Genomic DNA, 24264 nt, shown 5'->3' with positions numbered 1-24264 from the left:
AAACGTGTGTGAATTTAAACTAATGTAAAAAAGAAAAAGTATTATTGCTCCACAACAAGAAAACCTTGTAACATGCATTGAAGTCAGAAGTCAGCCTCATGGCAAAATCAGCCAGCTTGAATTATTTGGAAGGCTCTCTTAGTGACTTGTGAATACACTTTTTTTTTTCTTCGAAAAGAACCAGCAGCACAGTACCTGAACTGTATCCTCTCTCCCTCCTGGTAAAGTTGGCTGGAGGAGGCGCATAGGCAAACAAAATAGCCATTGTGCCATGAGAGCCCTGAGCACAAACGGCAACAAACTGTCCACTAACAGGGATCTCTTTCATTTCCAGCTTCACCGCAGTTTTCTTTGTGACCTTTAACAAACTCTCTTGTCCTGTACATTCCGCTGTAGACTCAACGGCCGTGTCTTTAATAAATCATATTTAAGTGCGAAAGATTTTTCTTTTTTTTAAGTGACTATAGATCATTTCCTTATTGTTTATTGAAAAATAAAATCAAATGTGTATTAATCCTACAAAGGACTTAAATCTACTAAATACCACATTTTCAGCTTTTTAAAAAAAATCCTGATACAAAATAGAGACAAAAAAAAAACAAAGACAACGAGACAAAGTTCATGACTTTATTTTGTGCTTTCTTCATATTTAAGTGAATAATCTCACTTTTGTCTTAAAAGTATTTATATAAATAACATTTCAACAAATCACATTAAATGTCACCATTTACAAAGTCACAGGAATATGAATTCCTATTCCAAAAATAAATAAGAGCAAATTCAAAGTCTAAGTACATCTAATTAAGAAAAACACAACTATGCAAAGCAATCAGGGTGCACCTTATCATTTTTGTAAATTACAAAACAAAAACATGTGTAAGAACTGTTATAACTCATGCACGCAACAGAAAAGATGTAAAAATCACATAACACTGGAGGACAACTAACTACAACTGTGCACTCCCAATGAATAGGGAAAGAATGTAAATATAAGGTGCCTAAACTGCACTGTGCATAAGGTGTCTACAGTATATAGCCACCAATCCAATGAAAAGAAGCTGCCAAGACAATACGCCCCGTCACATTTTAATGCTCAGCCACCAAGAACAAATTCATGTATTCAAGTCACCAGGAACAATGCAAAACTTAAAAAAGTGAGGTTCAATTCACAGATGGTTCATTCTTCTAACTGTGAATGTGAGCAAAGAGCGAGTTCATCATATCCAGCTCACCCAGAGCTCGAGCGACGTCTATTGCTGTTTGACCGCTGACGTTTGCATGTTTCAGGTCTGAGCGGGGAGCTAAGAACTCCACCACCTCCCGGTGGCCTTCTCGTATGGCGATGTGGATGGGGAGGGCGCCGTTCTGGTCCTGGAGGTTAACAGAAGCCCCGTGCTCCACCAAAACCTCCAGGGTCTCGAGGAACCCCGTCTGCGCTGCGTCATGGACCGGGGCGATACCGTGTTTGTCCTGGATGTTGGGTTCAGCTCCCTTTTCAAGCAGCAATCTTGCTACTTTAGAGCTTCCCATCATCATCACCTGAAAGGAGACAGGGTGAATATAAATACATAAAACTTGGGACGTTGATTTTCTCTGCTTTATGCCAGCAACACGTGAAAATATCCAACTCTTTTAAATACAAGACATTTAATCGTTTTCCTTTAAAAACATACAAACATATTTTCTGCTTTTTTTTACATGACAATCATAGATTAAAAAAAATAGAAACTATAACTCCGGTGTTTTCATCATTGAAAATGTAAACATGTTAAATCTTGATAACAAGCCTTATTATATAAACTAAAACTTTTATTTTGAAAAATCTAAAGACATTACATGAAATAAAATGCCTGGCTGTGTGTTTCCTGGACGGGGCCGCCTTTTACAGCTGCTTTTTGTATCTCTGTTTCTGTCTCATTGAACCCCTGTCTGCCTTAGAAGAATGCCGCTCACACTGAGCCTGGTTCTGCAGGAGGTTTCTTCCTGTTAAAAGGGAGTTTTTCCTCTCCTCTGTCGCTACAAGCATGCTTAGTGCATGGGATGGCATTGGAGTTTGGTTTTCCTTAGATAGAAAACTTTGAATTAATTTGACTGTATGATCTGGTGAACTGTAAAGTGCCTTGAGATGACTTGTGTTGTGAATTGGCGCTATATAAATAAACTGAATTCAATTGGAAAAACTAAAGGCGTTCAGTTGAAGATAAGACTTTTCCTGCATTTTAAAAAACAAACCTGTTATTCTGCAAAGAGTGTTGCTTTTCTTAACAAAATAATAATAATACAAGAGAAAAAAAACATAGTAAAATTAAATCAACCCTATACTAAGAGCAATATTTTTATTTTTGAGACTTTATTTACCTTATAGATCGGTAAATGCTGCAGCTTTCACTGGATGTCAAGTGGTTATGTCATGTCTTTGTAGTTTTGGTCAGTTAAGAAACTTCTTTAAGTTGGGAAATAGAAGCTGATTGCACTTGATAATGTATGCCTCAATTAATCAAATTTTATCAGCTTTGAAAAAAATAAGTCATTCACAAAGCCTATTTAATATAATGAAGCAGCCCTGTACACTTGCATTCTAGGGATTTCCCTGCTATAAAGAAAAACAGACAATTTGTGACAACCTGCTCCTTCTTGTAGCCGAAAATATCGGATACAAAAAACCAAAAATACAAAAGGAACGAAATGATCAGACGTAATTATATATATTTTTTTTAATTATTTATAAAAAAAAATCGACACGATATCGAGGAAATACGACATAAATAAAACCATAAATATGAATGTGGAGTGGGGATTATGTGATCCCCGATAACAACAAGACAACAGGGCGGACTTTGGTAATAACTCCTGAACATAATGTCTAAATGAGCGGCTCAGACTGCGAAGATAACCCTAGAGATGAGTGGTGATCATAAATAAAACACGGAGCTCACCTGCAGCGCGGTTCGGCCGAACTCGTTGGGAGTATCGGGATGAACTCTGCATTCCTCCAGGATCCTCTGCACCTCATCGGCATTCCCTCTGGCTGCTGCCGCCGTCAAAGCTTTCCCCGCGTCCATCTCACTCAGGACCATTCTACTCTGCTTTCCAGCTGCTTCAAAAACACATGAAACACAAATAGAAACCACACACACCCCGGTTACATCAAACTTCACGTTGAAATCCCATCAGACATAGACAGATCAAAAAGCCGGGGAGGAGGAGGGGGGAGTAATGTCGGCTACACCTAGCTAAAGTTACAACAGCATCCGGCCAACGTAAATGGTAGTTCTCCGCTGACGCCATGTTACTGAGCTACTGCGCACGGCTTCCCCAGCGGGCGTTTTAAAGAAAACGCGGTTAAAGCGCCCCCGGTAGATACATAACGTCACGAAAAAGAGATAATTCCCCCGTTAAAAACAAAAATAACATCGAAGCTACAAGCTAACGGTTTATCAGCCGTACAGCTACTACGCCTACCTTATCCAGTTCGTTGATATCCCAAGCGTCGTCAAGCTTTTCGTCCAACCCGTTGTTGCTAGTGCACAGTTATTTTTAAATACAATTCAAACGAAAACGGTTTATCAACCTTTAAAAAATACATTTGCGCGCTGAGATCCAAACAGCGGTGTCCCCCCCTCCAAGTCTAAAATTTACAAACATTGGAAAGAGAAATACGCTGGCCAATCACATTTCTCGTAGTGGGCGTGGTAGGTCCATATTTGGTAAATAGGGAGGAGCTACGAGCTTGTTACTACACTCCGGCAGTGGCAACATCGACATCTGACCAATCAGAGCACGGAGCGAAGAAAGCGGGCGATTTGTATACGTTGGTGCCTTCAAAGATCAGTTCATTCAGATTTCCATCCTTTGCTCGTACTTCTGCAGATCAGAGTGAGGGGGAAAAAGGCGGGTGCGGGTTTGTAATTTGGGTGGAATTTATCGGCTGTGATTGCACAATTGGTGTCTGCAGGTATGATGGAAATATCTCCAGTTAAACAGCAGAACATACAAACAAAAGGAAAACAAATATATACTAAAAGCCACTCATGACAGCTTCAAATGAATAAATGATTTAAATTATTTTAATGTAATACAACAGAATTCACATTATAGTCTAAGAAGATTTGAAAACATTTGAGAAAATTTTAAAGTTCATAAAAAACAAAATCTTGAAACAGGAGGATCAGTAAAACAGCTGGTGATATTTTAAAAGATGTTTTGTTTCAGTGCAGTAATAGTGATCTTTATGCTCCTCTGGAAGTCCTGGAGGAATACAATAGAGCCTCCTTCAAGGTTTACACATTGGTCCTCAGCTGGTAATCTAAATACAAAGAGAACACATGTAAAGTTATTTTAATTTATAAAAAAATAATATTATATACTAATAATAGGCAGTAAACAGTGCCTTCTAAATACTATTAGAGCGCACTTATAAGATATGTTGCAACTGTACCTCCACTCTGCGTGATATAGCGCACCCAGGGTAATGCCTGGTATCCGCTTTTTTCAATTATCTTCATATATCGAACCTAATAAAAAAACATGCATCATTAAACCAATGAAATCCCATTGATTCTTACATGAACTGACTTGAATTTTAAAGTCTATCTACTCTAATATGCCTAGAGGCAAAACAAATGGCTAATTAAGTAACAGTAGTATTGGTAACATCTTACACACCACAAATGATCCTTAAACATTCCCCCTCCTAAGATTAACTTGATGCTCTACTCTTACCTCATCATAGACACACATGTGTTGGCACATACCTGAATGCCTGAGACTGTAAAGTAGGGGATTTCAAATTTGACGGTAATAGGTGGTTTTCCCTCAGCCTCATCGTTCTCCACACTGGGCAAACCAAAGTGAGCTCTCATGAGAAACTCTTTTCCTCCCTGCATTGACACAAACCCACAGACACGTTATTTAAAGAGAGAAAGACGCATCGTCAGCATATGTATGAAGCACTATGCAGGGAATTGCTTACAGGGAATGACTTGATGGTCCACACCACCAAGTTCTTCTCTGGTACATATTTAGCATTGCCTGTGCTGGTTTTGAACTTGGGTGAATCAGCATCACTGGGGACAGGAACCCTCACCTCCACATTATTGGCCACAGACTGCTTTTTAAATTGCCCCTTTGCCTAAAACAGAACAAAGAATTGAGGTTTTCATAAAAAAAAAACTGTCCCTATAAGAGGACAGGTTTAACACTGAAGTGAAAGTAAAGATAAAACCTAATGTAAATGATTAATATCAGGCATTTGAATTCAAAGTATATAGATTATAAATCTATATTCCCAAACTGTGGATATATGTAAGAAAATAAGGCACCTTGCAAAAATATTACCTTCCAATAAACCTCCTCACACTACAACCACAAAACATTTTGAAGGTTTTACAAATTATTTAAATTCAGTATGCCTGTTTTTATAAAATGTTTTTCTTAAAAAAAAAAGCTGTACATTTTTTTATGTAATTGCTACATCCATTAGTACAAGTAAAGAAGCACTTAAATAAAAAAACTCAAAGTCTGAGCTCTTTCAACCACTTAACCCCTATTGCGACTAAAATGTTGTTTTTGAAGTAGGTTTGAGGACTTCCCAACTAGCACTGCACCAGAGGCTTAAATATGACCTGTTTTCTGAAACTACAGCAGATGGAAGGTTTAAATTAGAGCCATGTCTAAAAAAAAACAAAATGATTTTTACATTATGAATAAATTCTTATGTGAATTCCTAAAGGTTAAATTATGTAACCAAAGATGGATTTTTAAAAATTGCCATGTCCTCCATGCTTACAGCTGCCATTAATTAAAATTACTTGATTAAATTGATAATATAAAACTAGTATCAATATGTTCCATAACCACAAAAAAAAAAAAAAAGTTTAACACCAGCAATCTAATTTGAGATTGGACTGAATCAGATGAAAAAAAAACAATAATAAAAAAAGGATTCTAAATTGGATTAAGGTCATTGACTGGGCCATTCTAAAACCCAGATATGTTCACAACCCTTTAGAACTGGAGTGGGACCAAACTGGCAATAGTGGCAACTTTCCGAAATGCAAAAATGAAATCACAGAGACTCAGTTTTGGTCACATTATCTTTAAACAGGAGTAAGATACTGTCTTTCTCAATCCAGCCCTTTAGGAGGAGTCAATAAGCTTAAAGTGGGTTTGTTGCCACATGGAAGGGAAGCCATAGTTCCAGCTAGAATCCAGATCCAGACATGCGAGGAGAAGTGAGCACTTTTACAGGCACCAATAAAGTCATGCAACAGTAGACTCTGGATGAACAAGCTTTCAAGGTCATGAAAACAATGTAACATCTACATGGTAATGGTCAGTGATAACATGTAGCGAAGCTATTAGTTTAACTACATGTTCCAGTAGCTTGACCGTAGCGTCGCTGCTTTATTTATCAAGTAACTTTCCAGTAGTGACGTTATTGTTTTGATCAAGCAGCGACGTAGCGTCCACAAGCTACAAAATCCAGGGCATAACTAAGTAATGAAAGCAGGTTTTCTATTTTGAAACAACAATCAGAGTTATTCGTTGGACATACACGCATGAGCCTCTATTCTGCCTCTTCTGTGTGTATTCACCGAAACATGCGCATGCGCCCGGCGGTGGAACTCAAAGAATGACACACACAGACACACGCACACCCACAGAGCCACACGCACAGGATGGAGGAGGAGGCAGGAGCAGAGCGAGAAGAGCAGCCAACTGTCCCTACCACACCTTCAGAGATTATGAAACTTGTTGAATCCTCAGATAAAAAAATAAGTGTACAGATGTCTGCTTTGCAATAAAAAAAAATAATAAATAAATAAACTGTTGTCAACGTCCAGGACATCCAACACCAACCTGAGAACTCACATTCAGGTGAATCACTAATTTCCCTCCTTCAGTATGCAAGTAAAAATATCTAGCGTCAGTGTAAATCCCAAATCAATTTAGCCAAATGCTGTATGTAAATTGGTAAAACAAAAGCTACCTACCTACCAACAAGCATTGTGTGATGGAAAGGGACTAGCCAAGTGGCTAAGCAGAAGTGTTTTAAAAAAAAAAAGTGATTTTCAAGGTTCTTGGCCATAGAGAGCTCATGTGGCCAAGATTAGCCATTTATTTTACATAGCCAAACACTAATTAAAACAGTCAACTACAGTATATTTTTGGGGGAAAAAATGTGAAAAATATATCAGCTTTAACTTTATTGGCGCCTTTAATTTCCAGATAGTTCAATCTGATGTGTGCCACTAAGATATTCTAATTAGAGAGCAGTAGTGAAACTTCGATATTGTATTTTCATGGCCTAGTTTACCTGACAGGACGTTTACATAAATCTGTTTTTAGGCTTTGCACAGATAAGATTTTTTAGGTATTGAGGAACAGCTCTACCATATATAAAATAAATACATAAATAAATAAATGCTCAATAAATAAATAAATAAGCATTCAATTAATTACGCGCCAAAAATACAATGAATAAATATGTAGGTAGAAATTAAATTATACAGTGAGATATAAATATATGTATCACTAATTAGCTTCTTTATTTTTTCACCTTTTTTGTAAACAGTTTCATTTGTTACTTGAATCGATTTGTTTAATTGAGGTCTGAAGAAGTTTTCTCTAAGGGAGACCCTAAAGAAATAAGATGCCTTTTGTAGGGTTTTGTTTTCCCTAGAGATGTCCATTGAATGCAAACTCATAGCCATGTCTCCATGTGTAGAACACTACACAGTACCTTTAATTTGGTTCTAATAACAGCAGATTGTTTACTAGTTTGTCTACTAGTAATTACTTTCGTTTTTATTTTAATATGCTGATCATAAAGCAATGTTACACTGTGTTATGTCATTGGCTGATCTTTAATAAATATTTTAACCAGTGTGTCAGACTCATTTTGAACTGACATTAGCTTGGTACATCGTTAAGTAGCTTCTGATGTAGTTAAGCTACTGTTAACACATTAGTGTAACTTAGCTTGCTATAATTCTTTAGGTGGTAGCTTTGGTGTAATGAAGCTTAATTTATTGTTGAGTAACTGATAGCTTAGCTCACTACACTGGACAAGTAGCTTGTCCAACACTGATAATGGTTACTGTAAGAATAAATAAATGGCATGTTTAGCTTTGTTGTCCTGCTGGAGGATGAAGCTCCACCTCAGTTTCAAACCTTTGTAGCCTCAAACAAAGATTTTACAAGATTTTTCCTGCATCTATCCAGCAGAGACAAACCCCTCAGTTTCACCATGGGATGGTTTGTTCAGGAGGATTTCCACTGTAAATGTTTCCTCAACAAAACTTGTTTTGTATGTTTTTGTATGTATATTGTGGTTAAATGTGATTTGCATGACTTCTTCCACATTTACTGAATCTCTTAAATGTCTTGTATCAAACTGAAAAGAGGACTCCCTACGTCTGTCTTTCAACAATCACATTATTTCTTCAATCTAATCTGTGGATCTCTGCAGCTCCTCCAGATACACCATGGGCCTCTAGGCTGATTAATGTTGTCTTTGCCCATTCTGTCAGCTTTGAAAGATGGCCACTCTAACCAACTCTTGACTTTCACAGTGATTACATGGAAATCTAATTCCAAGTTTCTTTCAACCACAACTAAGACTAAAGGTAAACTGTTTCACTGAATATATTTAGGTGAATGTGAAAGAGATGTATAAGTATAAGCATACAACTCTGTAATATACCTTCACCATGATCTCAACTCTGCTGTGAGAGAATTTCTCAATGACCGACTCGATCCATATCAGAGGTTTCACCTGTAAGACAAAAAAAGTCATGATTTCCCTCTAGTTTTTGTTCACACTCTAATTGATATAAATTATGGAGATTATCAGATAGCTGGAGATGAACTGCAGAGTGTCATACATGTGTGTTGATGCGGTAAGACATCAGCTCAGATTCTCCATCCGGGGGAATGAAGGAGATTGTCCGATCGCTTTCAAAGCGGGACAGACGGACACATTGATGAAATTTTACGTCCTCCATCACCACCGTCTTCCCCTTATCACCTAAAATTAAAAATTAAAAGTCAATTCACTTCCACACAGGGTGATCTGATCTAATACACAACCAGTGTGTTCACCAGTTTTTTTTTTATCAGTTTAGCTTAAACATGAAGAGCAAGCCTCCCCAAAGTCTGTCCTCAAGGGCCGCTGTCCTGCAGGTTTTATGTAAAAATGTGCTTTCTAGTTTTACTTTGGTATTTTTCTTGCCACTTTGAGGACTTCTGAAAGGTCCACTTTATCCCCAAGCTCCTTCTCTCTGTGCTCCGGTACTATTCCCTGCTGCCCTCGTCCAATGACAAACACCCCACCAAGGTCAAAACCTTCCCCTAGAACATTCCCAAAGGAGCCCTTTCTAAACCTTACAGCTTTGTTGCCTGATGAAGAGGCATTCCAGACAAAGGCTGAAGAGAAGTCAACACTCTTTAACTCAATTACTTAAGGAAATCTTTATAAGAATCTATAAAGCAGTCATCTATTTTTCTCACAAATCAATAATATTGATTTAGAATAACAACACCAACTGCTTGTAAAGGTGCATTCAGACTGAGCGTGGTGTGAGCGGGGAGGGCGGTGGATTTACATAGTATCCCTATGTAAACTGCATTGAGAACACACAATTAAGTACAAATTTCTTAAATTAAGTGTATTTTTCCTTAATTTGAGTAGGTAAATGAGATAGTTTGCCAATGAAATTAGTATTTTTAAATACGATAATTAGATAATATGCACTTGAAATAAGACAATGCAATTTTCTTATTTTAAGTGTAAATTATCTTGTTCCATTGGCAAAATGTCTCTTTAACCTCCTCAATCCAAGAACACATGCACTTATTTTAAGAAAAAATGACTGATCAAGATTTCAATATTTTCCAGTGAAGGGTGGTGAAGTAGCCAGCGGAGCAGTAGCTCGAACTCCACGCTATTTCTGACATTTGAATTGAAAAAGCTTCCTGGATGGGAAGTGAAACATCTTCCAACTTGGAAACAAAGTCCAGGGGATTGTTTTTTTTTACTTTTTTGGAATTTATATCTGAAATGAACGCAGCACTAATGTCCACTGGGATGGTGATGTCGTCGGCAGACATTTAAAATGATTCCATCTTAAAAACTAAATCAGTACAAACAGTTTTTCCCTACATATCAAGTAGTACTGAAAAAGTAGGCGAGATCAATTATTAAATTCGGAGCTTAAAGGAAGCAGCTGTTCCAACCGTTGCATTTCCGAATTCTCCCGAGTGGCGCCAGACTTTGCACGAGTGAATAAAGTGAATACTAATGGTCGATTATCAAGGGGGCAGGATTGTTGTGGCGGAAGGTTCGCAAGCAAGTTTGGTTGTGGCCAGTTTCTCGGAAGCATCTTGCTAACCAGTTAGTAACTTAGTTCTAGTAGGTTCCCAATGGGAAATTCCATTGGGACCAAGTAGCGCTAAATCGGTGACTTAGCAAAGACACTGTCAAGGAACGCTATGGACAGAGGAAACATGCAAGAGGAGGAGAGTTTTGGACAGAAGTCGTGGATGAGTCTCCTCCGTCGTACATTTTTTATTTAGAGGAGGAAAGCGGAGACGAAGTTGTTGTGAAAGAGGACGCCAGGGCGGCAGAAGCTTGGTTTGGTGTAGAAGGCTTCCAGCCGTACATGTTTGAGCCCTTGCCTCGCAACGCTGCCAGTTCTGTTAGCTCTACGCCTGCTGAAGACACAGACGTCCATCCCCGTGAACACTGGGACGCAACTCAATGGTAAAGCAAATTATTCCTATTTCAATCGTTGCGTATATTAGCTGCAACATGAATCAAGATGCTATGACACAAAATTTGATTGACAGATGACCGTTGATATGCGATTGGCCGAATTTAGGTGTACAAGCTGACGTATAACTAAGTGGCCTGCATAAGATAAAAAAAAAAATATGGTCTGATAAAGAGTACATTTATATACACGTTTAAGCAAGAATTATTTGAAATTTAAATATGACTTCCCTACGACTTTAAAGCTGGTGCTCCTCCCATTTGATGACGCGGGGTGTAAACATTGCACCTGAAATGCAGAGTGGTGCTGATAGAAATCACCCCAGACACTGTGCTCGGTCTAAATGCACCTTTAGGAGTTAAAGAAAATCCAGCAGGTTACAGTATGAGTATCTAAAACATACGTCCAGTGAGGGCAAAAAGCACACGATCATTGAGGCCGAGGCGCAGTTCAGGCATCCCAGACAGCATGGTCTTCAGTTTAATGCTCCCCACAATGTCACTGCTCATGACACTGCCATTGGCATTAACCTGTTAAAAGAACATGTCAATTACTTTTATTTTCAGTACTTCAAACAACTATTTAGAAAAGAAAGAAAATGCATAATAAAGATCAGGGCACGGTTCCATAATTCCAGCCCTTGAGGTCAGATGTCCTGCATCTTATAGATGCATCTCTGCTTCCACACGCCTTTATCAAATGTTTGAATTACCTCATCGGTAAGTATCTGATATGTTTCAACTGTAGCTCCTAGCTTCTGTTTTTTTTTTTACATTTTTTAGGTCAACAGTAAGAACTCTGCAATGGGTAGGAAAGGAACTCTGGACTGTTGTGCTGACTTCTGTTTCTTCCAGACGACATTGTGCAATGGAAACGCATGAAACAAATGATAGTCAAATGAGGGACTCCAGCCTCATAAACATAAGTTTAAACAAACGTAGTGAACGACTAAAGCTCTCCATTATTAAACCCCAAGCATATGAATGGGAGTACATTTGCATGCATCACACAGACAAACGTCTGCTTTGGCTAAAGAGTCCTTACCTACTGGATGATTTGGACAGTTCTTTAGAGTCTTTGTAATTCCTGATTATTTGACTCAGGTGTGCAGGAACAGAAACTAAAAGCTGCAGGACACTGAACCCAGAGGGCTGGAAAAAGAACCCTGCATTAGGCTGCAACCAGGCCAGCAAATGTTTTGGATCATTGGTTTAAAAAAAAAAAAAAAATCTTATGATCGACAAATTTTGGGTGTTACACATATAGCCTATCCCCCCTACAGAATGAAAAACTTTTGCTGAATTCGTTTGGCAAATGTTTACAGTCTAGGCCAGGCATCTTTTGTTCTGCCCATCGAGGTCTGGTGTCCAGCAACTCATAGATGCGTCTCCAGGCTCGGACTGGGAACGATTTTCGGCCCTGGCATTTTTCCATCTACACTGGCCCACTTATGTACCCCCCCCCCCCAAAAAAAATAGAAGCACAGTCAAACGCATGCATCTCTAGTGTGAAACACAATAAGAATACACATTATGGATTAACCGATCTATCTTCAAGCACCACACGACAACCTTCACAAAGACCTATGCAGTTTTACTGGCTTTGGTTATTAACACAGACGCAACTGTGACTGCTGCTGCGCAAGACGTAAGACGGGAAACGTTAGTCTTTAGATGCAAAACCCCATCATATGCCAACCGTCACAAGGCTGTGCATGACAAGGAAGGGCTATATATACTGCATGCATCGTTTAGGTAGTAAACATTGTATTGCTTCTTGAGTTCTTTGAGTTATTTACTGTCACAGGTAGGAGCTTCGGCCTGAGAGTAAGTGCTGTGGCCGGTATGATTTAAGGAGGGCCGGCCCTCGCAGGCTGAAATTAGGACCGGCCCACCGGGCAAATGCCCGGTATCACAGATTACCAGTCCGAGCCTGTGTGTCTCTAATATTAGCAGAACTCCAGAAAACTAGGCTCGATCTGAATACCTCAAATTAGTGAGGACACGTAAACATGGCCATAATAAGGGCAATCCAAATAGAATAGTGCTGGACATTAGGGAGGAGCTAAGACCAGGAAGTAGGATCCTTCCTAGAACGGCTAAAGTTTTTGTATTGACTTCCAGATGTCCCTAACTGCCGCTAAGAGTTATATGGCTGCCCTCAATACTTTGCTTTACAGATGGGATAGGTTTGACCAACTTCACAGAGTTAAAAACAAATAATAATAATTTTTCACATGTATTCGGTGTACCTCATGCAAATATCCTCACCCTCATATGGTGTGGTCTTTTTTAGCTCCATCCATTTACTACTTTTATGTTTTGTATTTCTTTTCCAAGCATCATACATGTGTGTGTCCATCGTATAATGATGCCTGAAAGGCTGACTGGAATCAGCACTGGATAGCGTTCTTACTGTTGACCTCGCAAAGGGTGAAGTGATAGGAGCTAGGAACAGGAAGTAGGAGCCTTATAGAAATGTATCTGGATGGAGCCACTGATGGCATGCTGGGGAGGTGAGTAAGCCACTTGATTCATTATAAACATTATAAATTAAAGGTCTAAAAATTAGGGCAGTCTATTGGTATAAATAAAAGTGACATTGTGTTAAGGATTTCAGTGTTGTAGTATTGCTCCTCTCATTTGCCTGCTTTTTTTTCCTAAGGAATAATCCCTGCTGATATTTTCGTTCACTGGACCAAAAGAGAGAAACCAATAAAGCTGCTTTTGCTTGGTTTTATTTTGTAATTTGTGTGTCTGGGGGACAGGATGTCCTACTAACCACCCCAGTACTGGAGAGCTGAACCTCATTACTCATCTTACCAGGACATTGATGGACTCAATGACGTCGATGAAAACCTCGTTCTTTTTGTATCTGATGCCCTCAGACCGCCAGGAAACGGCGTTGGTGACAGTGGTGGGGACCTTGGTCTTTGCCACCTCAAGCTTAGCACCTTCCTGAGTTATGTATCTGGGATAAAATAAAAACAACATTATTATAAAAACACTTTCTTTTAATCTTTGAATATGTGGGGACTCTCACTCTTGCAAGATTTTGCTTTCAGTGGTCTGAGGAAACCCAAAGTCCATCAGTTCATCAAGCAGCTCGTAAACAACAACAAAATTATCCTGAATGCTTTCTTCTTCCAGCTCTTTGAAGTACTCTGTGAACACCTGCGGAAAATATCAGAAACTATAAGTTTGGAGTTCATCTTTGCAAACCGCATTTGGTTTCCGACTTGATCAACTTTATAAAAGAACAATATACTTTTAAACCTTCTTGTTCAACGTATAACAAAACAAACTGCACGTCTCACTTACCTCAACTATTTTGTAAAGAAACGAGTAAACCAGCGAGGCGTTAGAGTTCTTATTGGTGGTGGCCACAACTGAGAGTAGAGCAAGTCAAGGATTATCCTAAAACTGTGCTGTACAATGGCAGGGCTTGTCATGTTCAAACCTATAATGCAGACACAAACATTTAGAGGATACGGTAGAGGTTGCTGTGCTTGATCCACATGAAGTGAACGTTGCCGTGGGACATCACAGGACTGAGAAGCCCTTCCTCTTCATGCTGCATGAGTAAAGGCATAAAGTGGTCGATCTCTGCCATGTCCACATCGCCTTTGTAGTTACGACAAATCAGCACCTGAGCAGTGAGAACAGAGAAAACCACACAATGGCGTAAATATCAGTAAGCAGAGACAGCGGTTGCTGGACACCTGGAGGGTCCCCTACGCAATTGTAGACCAGGATGTCTCTTTGCAGATGTAACGGTGCGAAAAATTCCTCTCAACCCCACCTGATACTGAAGTGACTGTTTAAACACAATACCAATAGCATAGCTGACAGTGGTACTTTTAATAACTATGTTAATAACTGTGTATAGTTCATTAGACGGCTGGTAAAAAATACACTCATAATATGTTTCAAACCGCAAAATAAATACCAGAAGAGCATTCCTGAAATGCTTTTTCATTTTTAAATTTTACATTTCAAATTGAATTTTGGTATGTATTTGCTGGGGTGCATTTTGAAAAATAAATCTCAAATTTATGTTTCTTTTTCATTTTAATTAAGTAAAAGGATGAGCCGTGTTGAAGAAGAAAATGAAAATGCAAACAGGATTATTGAGTACTAATTTAATTCATGAGTCAAATGATGCAGCCACATTCTTAAAATGAAAAAGCATTTCTGAAAATGCTTTTTTCATTTGAAAGATGGTAAAGATTTGCATCCACAGCAGGACCATGATGCTGATGCACCTCCAGGAGGAACAGGTGTTGCACCTCTGCGTGTTTTTTTACGTTTTTAACACAATCCGGAAGTAACGAGAAAAGGGTCACTAGCTGTCGCAAGCTTTCCATTAATTTTTAACGGCGCCATTAATGTTTTACAGCAACAGTACAAAAAGTTGTTTGGAGTTATATTTTTAAACTCCAACCAGCAGTCAAAAGGAACATTAAAAGTGACTGTTCTTATCAACTCCGGCGATTAACTTACCTTCCCCTTCAAATCCAGCACAAATATTGCGGAGGCAGACATTGTGCTCGGTGCGCAGGTTGGATATTTATTTAAAAGACAACTCAGAGTAAAGTTCAGCTCGGCTCGTCAGACCTCGGTTTCACCATGAAAACCAGAGAAAAGCATCCGACCTGTGGGAGCACAGAAACCAGCGAGGTTTCTTTCCTGGAGCTAACGTGACGTGGTGTTTTCCAGGTGAAATATTAAACAGCTTCACCTGAGCGGAGGAAGGCTGGCCGCGGAGGCGGTAATGCTCCCAGATACCGCTAGAGGGAGCCATTGGTAAATATATTACAGCGGGGAGGATGAGGATGTCCCTGTATGTGGAGCACCAAAAAAATAAATAAAAACATTTAAATAATACAATTAGACTCAAATAAAAAAGAAGAATTAATCGTACATTTTATAAATAATTATTTATATTAATCCGTTATTAACTATTTCGAAAATTACAAATTATACAATAATAATAATAATAATAATTATTATTAAAATGATTAAATAGAAATTATTCTAAATAAAATAAATAATTCGAAAATGTATTTTAAAGCCCTGTTTCTGAATGGAGATTTAACACTACAATTCATAAATCTGGTTATAAACACTTTTCTCAAGCACACATAGAAACTTCATTTTCTTATACTTCTTTACACTTTACAGTAGCCTACAGTATTGTTTTTTTTTTATCTTTAAACTTGTCACTATTATGTTATTCTTATACATTTTTCTAAGGTCACTATTATGTTATTCTTATGCATTTTTCTAAGGTCACTATTATGTTATTCTTATGCATTTTTGTAAGGTCCACATTTATGTGACAAAATTTTCTATAATCTTTTTTCTGCTATAAACAACAGAATTCAAGGGCGTAGGTTTGATTTCAACACTGGTAGGGACACTATTGGTCTGATGTTATTTGTCCTATGCAAAAATATGCATGCAAACAAACTTAGTAATCAATTAGCTTCATGACAAAAGCATGAATTCACAAAGCATGCATCACCCGCATTGCAACTCTGGAGAAGCGACGAAGTTCTGCGGATCAAGTGGACTTTGTCGACAAGACAGCTGTTAGATGGGACCTGCACATTTCATGTCTTTATGAAAGAGGAGGAAATTAGAAGAAATCTATCAGTGGACGAAAATTAGGCATTAAAGGTCCCATTTACAGCCTGCCACATCAAGAAGGAGACACAGCACACATGAGAAAGACAGAGTTGCCATTAGATGAGTCCAAATGTGAGCGTTTTCCTTCAGCAAATGGCTCGATGAATCACGTCACCCTGAAAAACAATATCCACATTACAAACACGGTCATGGCAGCATTATGCTATGTGTATGCGCAAAAGACTGTAAGCAGTAAATCATTTTCAAACTGGACAACTAGCCTTGTTAAATTCTGGTCTTTTGCAAAAATGATTTATTTCACAAGAAATCTAGTTTAAAAATGTGAATGTGTGATTAAATCAAAAATAGACTAAAGTTTTCTGTTCAAGCTATTAATGCTAGACTCTTCTTAAAAGGACAAATACAGACAACAGGGAATTTCTAACCCGCATTAAATTCAGGACAATAGGTTACAGGCTTAGATGCATCGGCGTTTAGCTACTCAGGTGTCAGTCTGCTCATCCAGTGATGTTTTAGTCATAAAGGGTCAAATAAAGAGGCTATTTTACAGATATGTTTCTTACATGATTTCGCTTAAGGAACGAACCCAGAAATTCCTCCTGATTCTGATATTGCTGAACACAAAATAGATCCACCCACAATAAGCTGTATAGTTAAATAACTGTGGGAACAAACATCTGTAGCACATAAACCAAATTTCAACATAGTTTTATTATGTCAGTAGATGAATTTAGCCTGTTCAAAGGTATGGAAGCCCGTTTCCGCCACTCTGTAAAAAAAAAAAAAAAACTATCTCAATATAATGAGATACTATCTCATTATATTGAGTTACTATCTCATTATAATGAGATACTATCTCATTATAATGAGATAGTATCTCATTATATTGAGTTACTATCTCATTATAATGAGATAGTAACTCAATATAATGAGATAGTAACTCAATATAATGAGATAGTATCTCATTATATTGAGTTACTATCTCATTATAATGAGATAGTATCTCATTATAATGAGATAGTATCTCAATGTAATGAGATACTATCTCATTATAATGAGATAGTATCTCATTATAATGAGATAGTAACTCAATATAATGAGATAGTAACTCAATATAATGAGATACTATCTCATTATATTGAGATAGTTTTTTTTTATTTTTTTACCAATTTTTTAAGTTAAAATTGAGTATTTTTGGTTAATAGCTCCCAGGTCATGTGACCTATTGACCCAAAATCAGTGTGAAATTGTTCTACTAGTCTCTGTAGATGGGGCACACTCATTTGTTTTGCATTTTAACTCTTTTTTTATTTTTTACCACATATGGACACCCTTATGCTTGAACATAACAAAATAAAAAAAGAGTTAAAATGAAAAACAAATGAGTGTGCCCCATCTACAGAGACTAGTAGAACAATTTCACACTAATTTTGCATCAATAGGTCACATGACCTGGGAGCTATTGACCAAAAATACTCAATTTTAACTTAAAAAATTGGTAAAAAATAAAAAAAACTATCTCAATAATGAGATAGTAACTCAATATAATGAGATAGTAACTCAATATAATGAGATAGTAACTCAATATAATGAGATAGTAACTCAATATATTGAGATACTATCTCATTATATTGAGTTACTATCTCATTATATTGAGATAGTTTTTTTTTTTTAAATTTTTTACAGAGTGGCGGAAACGGGCTTCCATACAAAGGAAAGGTTACATATATGCACTAAACTTAACCTTTACTTGTGAGCCCAGCCTCAGGCCATTATCCTCAACTTAAAGAAATATTTTCTACTCACAAACTCTGTTTCTTCCTTAGTCATAAACCTCTGATAACCTCTCTGTGTTTATCAGAACCCAGATGCTGGGCTTTTCTTCTTATCTGTGGTGTGTAGTAGAGCTATCGCATTGGAATTACACATTTTGCTGGGTTTACAATATGTGTGTCTCTAATAGGACAGTATGATCCAAATGGAGACCTGTGTCTTCCTGAGTCCCACTCCTTTGGTCCATATGAGCCGGGCGACTGTTATCGGACCACTGTTTGTCTAATGAGTCATAGTTTATCTGGCTTGTAAATGACACATTATTATGCCTTTACTCACATGGGATACAAGCTAAAGTAGATTAAACTAAAACAGATCAGTGACCTCATCTGTAAGATATGAAAAACTCTGAATGTACTGAAGGAATATTTTCTTCACTCCTAAGTCAGTATTTACCCTATGACTCAGATATATCTTTATAGTTCCGACACATTTATATATCCATCACAGATTCTCGGGGGAAGATGCTTACAGTTCCAGATAAAGTTGTTTTCTAGACAACAGTTTTCTCTCTATTTCCCGACTAAACAAAGTTGGACAAAATAAGTAGAGTTCCTGACAGCAGGAAGGGCAGGCAGGGGGCTTGTTATGCACTGGGTTTGATCGGAGTCGGTGCCGCAGGCCGAATGCTTGCTAAGCCAAGTTAATGAGAAAAAGTTCAAAATGAGGTCATTTCTGCCTCACATTTTTCTGCAGTCCAGAATTTCTAAAACCTACCTTTTTGATTTATTTAAGGGTCAACGAAATGAAACAGACTGAAATGAAATAACAAGATAAAATAAATGTTCAAAGCAAGATCAAGTAACTGTTAACCTTCCATTAAATGATTATAGGTGATTATAGGAACATGACATCTGTTTTAGAGAGAGAGAAAGGAAAGACACAAAGTCGTGAGGGAAACTTCATATTTACACAGAAATACCTCAAAGCTTCTTCAAGAAAAATGTAAAAAATATAGATTTTCTTATCATCTGATTTCCTGATTTCAAACCGACGAGATGTTTGAGTCCATCTGATTGGGCTGGGGGCAAAAGATTATACCCAACATTGATGGTCAAAGGATATTTGATACAAAAAAAGTAGGAAATACCATGACTACCAGAAGTTGATTTTTTTTTTTTACATGGTGAAAAAGTTTCCTTTCTATAACACTATGTTTAATTTATTTGGAAACAAATGTACTCGCCTTTGTATGGATCAAAATAGAAGTTTGTGAAGAACGCGATCAAGATGAAGGACTTAATATTAAATTCAAACTTTCATCCCAGCTGTTTGGCCTTAACAATTAAAAAACAACAGCACACAGTTCAGGATTAGGGGGATAAATAAGCTATGGGTGATAAATAAGCTGTTACCTCAATCTGTTTGCTGATCTAAAAAGCTTTGCATGGGGTTATTGTAATGCTGTGCACTCAATGATATGTGGAAAGAAGAAAAAAATTTTTAAAAAGGCCCTGAAAACAGATTTGACTTCTTGTTTCGTGAGGATTATCTACTATGGTTCTCATGAGCTCTGCGTCCTCCACAGATGAAATCCCCTCTCTTCATTTCAGAGTATTAAATTGAGCAGCTTTTATTCTTTTTGGCGACCCACCAGCTGCCTCTCCTGGTTTCTTGCAGCAGTCACCCACCTGCTGGGACCCCAGGCTGTCCTGATGAGACCAAACATGGGATCAGTGTTACTTCTCATCAGGGCCTTTTGTTATTCTGTTGGAGATTTAACAATGGAGTATCAATCCTCCATCCTCCACCCCGTCTCATCCTGCTGTTAATTTCGGAGGACACTCCCCTTTGCTTACGAATCGGTGGTGTGAGATGCTGCTCCACCCTGCTATCTCCACCTGGCCAATGGGAGACCCAACAATCCAGTATGTAAATAATGAGGAGAGCATGCATGACAGTCACCAGGCGACAGGTATCATTTGTCACCTGCAGGAAGTCTCCCTGGTAGCTTTCTTTAACCTCTTGGGTGCTACCAGTGATGGGAAAATCCACTTTAAGCCCTAAATTCAACCTACATTGTTAATAAAATAACTATTAACTAAATACAAGGTGAGCAAAACTTGTCATTTTATTTGTCTTGAAGTGATGGGCGTGGAGTTTCTCACACAGGAATGTGGAACCTGTTCTGGAAAGGCAGCATTCCATCATTTTCCAGATGGCTCAACGTGTCCCCAAACAAAGCACACCCAAGATTAAAGCGTGCCTGTTTGGTTCGAGTAAAAACCTTCTTCTGACTCAGTAAAAACTGCTATTCATTTTTAAATGTCACCACCTCTCCTGCATGAATGGATGGCATGCTGAAGAAAACACTCTTTCCAACTCTGTTCTTCTATTCAAGAAACATAAAGGAACTCTTTTATAAAAATGGAAAACATATCTAAGAAGGAACTAGCCATTCACAGTTGAATGATTCACTCCAGATTAGACCATAAAAGGATTACGATTGTCCTAATCTGAGGTCATCGAAACAGACACATAGCATATTTTCTTTTTTGTTTCATTTTGTTTTAAAACCAGCATTTGTATACAGACGCTCTGTTTCATGTAGCACAATCTAGTTCTATCCGTCGGAATATTTTAGCTTCTAAACTAAAGATGATCACTGGAATTTTAGATACCATTCAAAACATTAAAATACCAGGTCATTTGAGCAACAAAAGATTTAAATCAGGTGCTAATCTTTTTTTAGCCAGCAGTTGTGCAAAACATTATGTTCTAATATGGCCTAGACTGGACATCGCAAAGGAGGACGCCCACCTGCATCAACCCGACATGTGGTTAATTGCTACGACTGTTTCCTGAAGTACAGCAAAAAAACTCGCTTGTGCTTCCCATAAAAAGCACAGCGCCCTGGGTGACTACCTGCATGGCCCATATCTTATATCACTATAGGGCACAAAGTAGTAGTAACTAAATCCAATGCAGGGGACAGGAAGCATAGTTGTTCCTTATTTGCATTTACTGTGTAAATATTTATTGGTGTGAACTCACAACATTTGAAGAAAACACAAATTGCAGCCATAGCACCAAAACCCTTTACCCCCGACCAAAGTGAAAAAAAATAATACAAATTGTTTTTTAATTCTTTATTAATCCTACTCATAAAGGTGAATAAATTGATGCTAAAACCTTTTCTTCTTCAGCCACTGCTTTCAGAGCGCTCAGAGCAGGGCTGTTACAGGCCGCCACCACCATAGACATTAATTATACAGAAGCTGTATTAGATTAGGGAGGCAGCTGTTGGATGCCGAAGGCGCACCGTGACATTGAAGACTTCTCTGACAAACCTGCTGCCTTTTCCTTATGGATCTTTTATAGCAACATGTCTATAAAACAACATGTCGATATTTGCTGTCGCTGTTAACTATAGCTGTATATCATCTGCAAGTCTGCTATTATCTATCCTGTATTATAGCCCCACTAATATGTATATATATATAATCCATATCCTAACTTTCCTGTATAATCTGTATATAGTTTTTCATGTTTATTTATCTATATATCTATAGTCTCTTACGTTTACTCTCTGTTTATAAATACCATTTACAGTCAACACATACATAGTCTCTGTGGACATGTAAATAAATAAATATTTATATCCTGTATAGCACTTTTGGATAGATGCTAACTACATTTTGTTGCTTTGTACTTGTGACAGTGTAATGACAATAAAGATGAATTCTATTCTACTTTATTCTATCAATGGATGCTGGACATGGGCATAGCACACACTGAGCGGGATAATTAAGGAGTTAATAGGCAGATATCCACAGCAGACAGTAGCTCCTTGAGTCTCCAAGCTCACATAAAAGCCTCTATATCTACATCCCAAGATGTTATGAGGGATCTAAGAAAAAAATGTTTTCTGCCCTTCCCTCCCCACCTAAAGATCACATTTACAAATCTACACTACCGTTCAAAAGTTTGGGGTCACATTGAAATATCCTTATTTTTTAAGGAAAAGAAGGAAGATAACTTTAAACTAGTCTTAACTTTAAGGAAATACACTCTATACATTGCTAATGTGGTAAATGACTATTCTAGCTGTAAATGTCTGGTTTTTGGTGCAATATCTACATAGGTGTATAGAGGCCCATTTCCAGCAACTATCACTCCAGTGTTCTAATGGTACAATGTGTTTGCTCATTGGCTCAGAAGCTTAACTGATAATTAGAAAACCTTTGTGCAATCATGTTCACACATCTGAAAACAGTTTAGCTCATTACAGAAGCGACAAAACTGACCTTCCTTTAAGCAGATTGAGTTTCTGAGGCATCACATTTGTGGGGTCAATTAACCGTCAAAACGGCCAGAAAAAGAGAACTTTCATCTGAAACTCGACAGTCTATTCTTGTTCTTAGAAATGAAGGCTATTCCATGCGTGAAATTGCTAAGAAAATAAAGGTTTCCGACAGCGGTGTGCACTACTCCCTTCAGAGGACAGCACAAACAGGTTCTAACCAGAGTAGAAAAAGAAGTGGGAGGCGGCGTTGCACAACTGAGCAAGAATATAAGTACATTGGATTCTCTAGTTTGAGAAACAGACGCCTCACAGGTCCCCAACTGGCATCTTCATTAAATAGTACCTGCAGTAGCCTGTCTGTGCTGTATGTAGTGTATTTCTTTAAAGTTAAGACAAGTTTAAAGTTATCTTCATTGAAAAGTACAGTGCTTTTCCTTAAAAAATAAGAACATTTCAATGTGACCCCAAACTTTTGAACGGTAGTGTAAGTAACTGGACTGTCATCATATTAAGTTTTTTTAGAACAGCCAGAATCTCAGCATGGTGGATGTGTGATTTCAGTGAAGTTGTAAAAAAAACAACAACCAAGCCCTGATAAAAAATAACAGATGTTCTGGAAGGATTTCATCCACAGATTCTCATGACATTTGCTTCTTTAACTCATACAACAAAAACAATTTAAGGTGAGTTCAGCTTAAAAAACGGAAATTAATATCTCATGCTTTTTATGCCCACAGTTAAGTAGGTAGTGAAGGATATGTGATGCTGAATGGATTCGTTTTCTTCTCTGCAAGCCTTGTTAGAATGTTTGCCATCATGAAGAACCTACACTGGCTTTCTAGCGTAAACAGATTACTACTGTGATCAACAGTAAAAAAGCTTTTAAAATCAACCTTCAAGAGTCAGATAATTTTTTCTGTGTGCTTCAACTTTGTGAAATACTTCTTTGAAAAAAAACTGCAAAATATTGTGCAATTGATCATTTAGTATAAACAACTACAATAGTTTCATCAGTGGATTTCTTAGCCCTATTTTACAGTAAGTGTTTTAGTTTTGACTTAGTTTGCTGCAGAGAATGAAAATAGCCTCTCCACTGATCAACTGGTGGTTTAGAAACACAAGAGGAATCGGAAAGTAAAATCGACATATGCTTTGGTTCTCAGTTTTATTTAGTTTGTTAAATGAGAAGAAAGGACATTAATACCAGGCAAGATAAGTTTATTAATCCTTAGTTTTGCCAGTGAAGAATATCCCTTCTCTGTCTGTTAATCAGCTTTTGCCATTGATTAAACCAATAGGATCTGCAGCCTTTCAAATCCACTCTGAGCCCAGGAAAATAAGTAATTTAGAGCCAAAAAAACTATACATATATATATATATAAAACTCTGTGTTTTTCTTATCTGCAATATGAGATCTGTTTCCGTTTTATAAAAAAAAAAAAAAGTCACTTTATTTGTATATTTAGTTTTCAATCCTTTAACACCAAGTGTGTCAAATTTGAGCTTTTGAAGCCTCCACAAAATAAGCGAGATTGGTATTTTCTTGAAAAACCTGATTTATACAATGAGACAAAAATAAAAAAGCAGAAAATAAATGAAAAAGAAACGCTTAATGTATTAAAAAGGACATAGTGTCTCTATTTTAAGTTATTTAGAATTAAAATATTTTTGGGTGTCAGGATGTTCATCAACTCTAGTTTCAAAAAAATTAACCCTTTTCTGTCAATTGTTTAATGGTTTAGGCTTTACAGGGTTGAAA

General features: G+C 37.6%; 2 protein-coding genes across 3 annotated transcripts; both read right to left on the bottom strand.

The window, feature by feature from the left end:
- Positions 1-613: 613 nt before the first annotated feature.
- cdkn2d (cyclin-dependent kinase inhibitor 2D (p19, inhibits CDK4)) lies at positions 614-3905 on the bottom strand. Of its 2 annotated transcripts, none has more exons than XM_038292437.1 (3): positions 3463-3905; positions 2937-3097; positions 614-1539 (listed from the first exon to the last, which is right to left on the bottom strand). In XM_038292437.1, exons 2-3 carry the CDS (start codon positions 3075-3077, stop codon positions 1186-1188), a joined length of 495 nt encoding a protein of 164 aa, XP_038148365.1. In that variant the 5' UTR covers positions 3078-3097; positions 3463-3905; the 3' UTR covers positions 614-1185. The 2 variants fall into 2 exon arrangements, with proteins under 2 accessions (XP_038148365.1, XP_038148366.1); XM_038292438.1 differs by having other exon boundaries at positions 2937-3094.
- A 148-nt stretch (positions 3906-4053) lies between these two features.
- ap1m2 (adaptor related protein complex 1 subunit mu 2) lies at positions 4054-15524 on the bottom strand. Its single transcript, XM_038292436.1, has 12 exons — positions 15278-15524; positions 14267-14423; positions 14096-14163; positions 13818-13948; positions 13598-13745; positions 11179-11305; positions 8889-9031; positions 8708-8779; positions 4973-5131; positions 4755-4880; positions 4439-4514; positions 4054-4306 (listed from the first exon to the last, which is right to left on the bottom strand). Exons 1-12 carry the CDS (start codon positions 15317-15319, stop codon positions 4281-4283), a joined length of 1275 nt encoding a protein of 424 aa, XP_038148364.1. The 5' UTR covers positions 15320-15524; the 3' UTR covers positions 4054-4280.
- Positions 15525-24264: the final 8740 nt, after the last annotated feature.

Source organism: Cyprinodon tularosa, unplaced genomic scaffold (assembly GCF_016077235.1).
Source record: "Cyprinodon tularosa strain WSP-4 unplaced genomic scaffold, ASM1607723v1 ctg312, whole genome shotgun sequence".
NCBI classification, from domain to species: domain Eukaryota; kingdom Metazoa; phylum Chordata; class Actinopteri; order Cyprinodontiformes; family Cyprinodontidae; genus Cyprinodon; species Cyprinodon tularosa.
Note: the sequence above shows the minus strand (reverse complement) of the source record. Positions and strands in the feature narration are given on the sequence as shown.

Bases quoted from the DNA above. Each gene is read 5' to 3' on its own strand.
- cdkn2d (XM_038292437.1), bottom strand. From the start codon at position 3,077: ATGGTCCTGAGTGAGATGGACGCGGGGAAAGCTTTGACGGCGGCAGCA. The intron at 1,540-2,936 runs GTGAGCTCCGTG...GTCTCCTTTCAG, and splicing joins TCGGCCGAACCGCGCTGCAG to GTGATGATGATGGGAAGCTC.
- ap1m2 (XM_038292436.1), bottom strand. From the start codon at position 15,319: ATGTCTGCCTCCGCAATATTTGTGCTGGATTTGAAGGGGAAG. The intron at 13,746-13,817 runs GTGAGAGTCCCC...ATTTTATCCCAG, and splicing joins GAAAGCAAAATCTTGCAAGA to ATACATAACTCAGGAAGGTG. The intron at 5,132-8,707 runs GTATATTACAGA...GTTCTGTTTTAG, and splicing joins GAGTTGAGATCATGGTGAAG to GCAAAGGGGCAATTTAAAAA.